The following is a 2,088-nucleotide window of genomic DNA, read 5'->3' on the forward strand; positions in this document are numbered from 1 at the left end:
GATGAATTTACCTCCTGGAATCAATCTGCCATTAGCTCAGACACACGCATGAGCGTTTCTGCTTGTGGCCATCTTAAGTAAGGGCAAATTATTTACCTACAGGAATCTGAAATAAATCTGCCCTTAGCTCAGGCATACAGGCAGGAGGGTGTGCTTAGCTGAGAAGGTTCCCCCCCCCCCCTCCTAAAGACTCCTGGGATGTATGACATCATTTGCAAAGGCATGGAAACCAAGAACTGAAGAAATGTAAAGTAAATATAATATACCTTCCTATCTATTTACTAATATTAGCAGCATAAGGATTAAAGACAGTTGAGAGTGTGAAGTTCCACTTTAAGCTTTTTGGCTTTGCTTGCTGATGCACTTTACCGCACACTCACAGGATTGCATACAGTAAGCTGATTCCATTCATATGAACACCTATACAATTTTATATTCCGTTCTACAAGAAACCTATGTTGAGAAAAATACATTGTCTGTCTAACTCATTCTAGTCCTCTTGTTCTCTCTTTTGATGAAAGTCACTGACCAATTTTTGAGTCACTGACCAACAAGCATGCAGTGGGCGAAGTCAGGACTTTCTCACAGCACACGTTCCTATTGACCACATCTTGAACTACGCACATTTAAGCTTCAATAGTCATACATGTTTATTGGGATGTTTCCGCGTCAATCTTATGATGACTTTTTTCACATCTTGGTTCCTCAAGCTGTAGATAAGAGGATTCAGCATGGGGGTGACCACTGCGTAGAAGACAGAAGCCACTTTGTCTTGCTTCTCCTGGCCAGTGGAGGATGGATGAAGGTAAGTACAGAAAACTGTAACATAGAAGATGGAAGCGCACATGAGATGGGAGGAGCAGGTGCTAAACGCTTTCTTCCTGCCCGCCGCAGACTTTATTCGTAAAATGGAAGATATAATGAGGGCGTAGGAGACCAGGATGGTTGTCAGAGAACTTAAGGTAAAAAAACACACGAAGAATAGAGTGATGGAGGTGCAGGTGCGGGTTTCGGAACAGGACAACCTGACCAGAGGAGAGATGTCACAGTAGAAATGGTCTACAATATTGGATTGACAGTATTTGAGACTGAAGAGGCAACCAGTCTGTGCTGATGAGTGCCCAAAGCCAACAGAAAAAGTAAGAAAGACAAGACCAAGACATTTCTTTGTGGTCATTATTAGGATATAGTGTAGAGGGCGGCAGATAGCGACATATCGGTCGTACGCCATGATGGACAGGACAAAGACTTCTATACTGGCCAGAGCGACATAGAAGTAGAACTGAAGAGCGCAACCAATGAATGAGATGAGTTTCTTGTCAGACAGGAGATCGAAGAACATTTTGGGAGTTACAACTGAAGAGTAGAAGAGGTCCACCATAGAGAGATAGCTCAAGAAGTAGTACATCGGGGTGCGAAGGCTGGGCGAGATATGAACAACTGCAACCATTCCAATGTTTCCGCCAATGGTTATCATGTATATAAGCAAAAATAAGATGAAGAGGTACGGGGCAATTTCTCTGTCATCCGTTAGACCAGAAAGTTCAAACACCATCACTTGCGTCTTGTTGGCGTTGTTCATGGACTTTGTGCTCTGAGACGACTGAAATAAACATATTTGTTATGTTCTAATGACAGGTTGCACAAGCTGGATGTGTTTGTCCTACAGAACATCTAGTCAAGGGCATAGCTACAGTTAATGGGATTCCATAGCAACATTTTGATGGGGCCCCCCCAGCAGGTTGAGCGGAAAAAAAATTATTCAACTCTCCCATCAACACAGTCGGTGTTGATGGGGGAATCCTTCCCACTGAGCTATTGTTTTCTGAAAGCAGGGAGAGTTCCCATTATCAGAATACAATGAGCAGTGTTACCAGCTATAGCTGGCAGCACTGATTGTAGAGAAAAAAACCCAATTTCTGTAAAACCAGCCTGCCCACAGATGGATCGAAATTCGTCCGGTTCCTGCTGAACTGGTTGACTTTTGTTCCATCTATGGCTGGTTTTAGTAGAGGAAAGGTAGTAGGAGAGCTGTCAGAATAGTCAGTACGTTACTAGAGACCACTGGGATTTTTACAGCCTGAGGAC

The 2,088-nt window shown here is 43.4% G+C and overlaps 1 protein-coding gene across 1 annotated transcript; it reads right to left on the reverse strand.

Moving 5' to 3' along the window:
- Positions 1 to 640: 640 nt before the first annotated feature.
- LOC149441173 (olfactory receptor 5AP2-like) lies at positions 641 to 1,582 on the reverse strand. Its single transcript, XM_089657670.1, has one exon. It carries the CDS (start codon positions 1,580 to 1,582, stop codon positions 641 to 643), a length of 942 nt encoding a protein of 313 aa, XP_089513796.1.
- Between the last annotated feature and the right edge of the window lie 506 nt (positions 1,583 to 2,088).

The sequence above is a fragment of the Staurois parvus genome, unplaced genomic scaffold, assembly GCF_062004578.1.
Source record: "Staurois parvus isolate SC_StPar_1 unplaced genomic scaffold, SC_StPar_1.0 ptg001017l, whole genome shotgun sequence".
Classification (NCBI taxonomy): Eukaryota; Metazoa; Chordata; class Amphibia; order Anura; family Ranidae; genus Staurois; species Staurois parvus.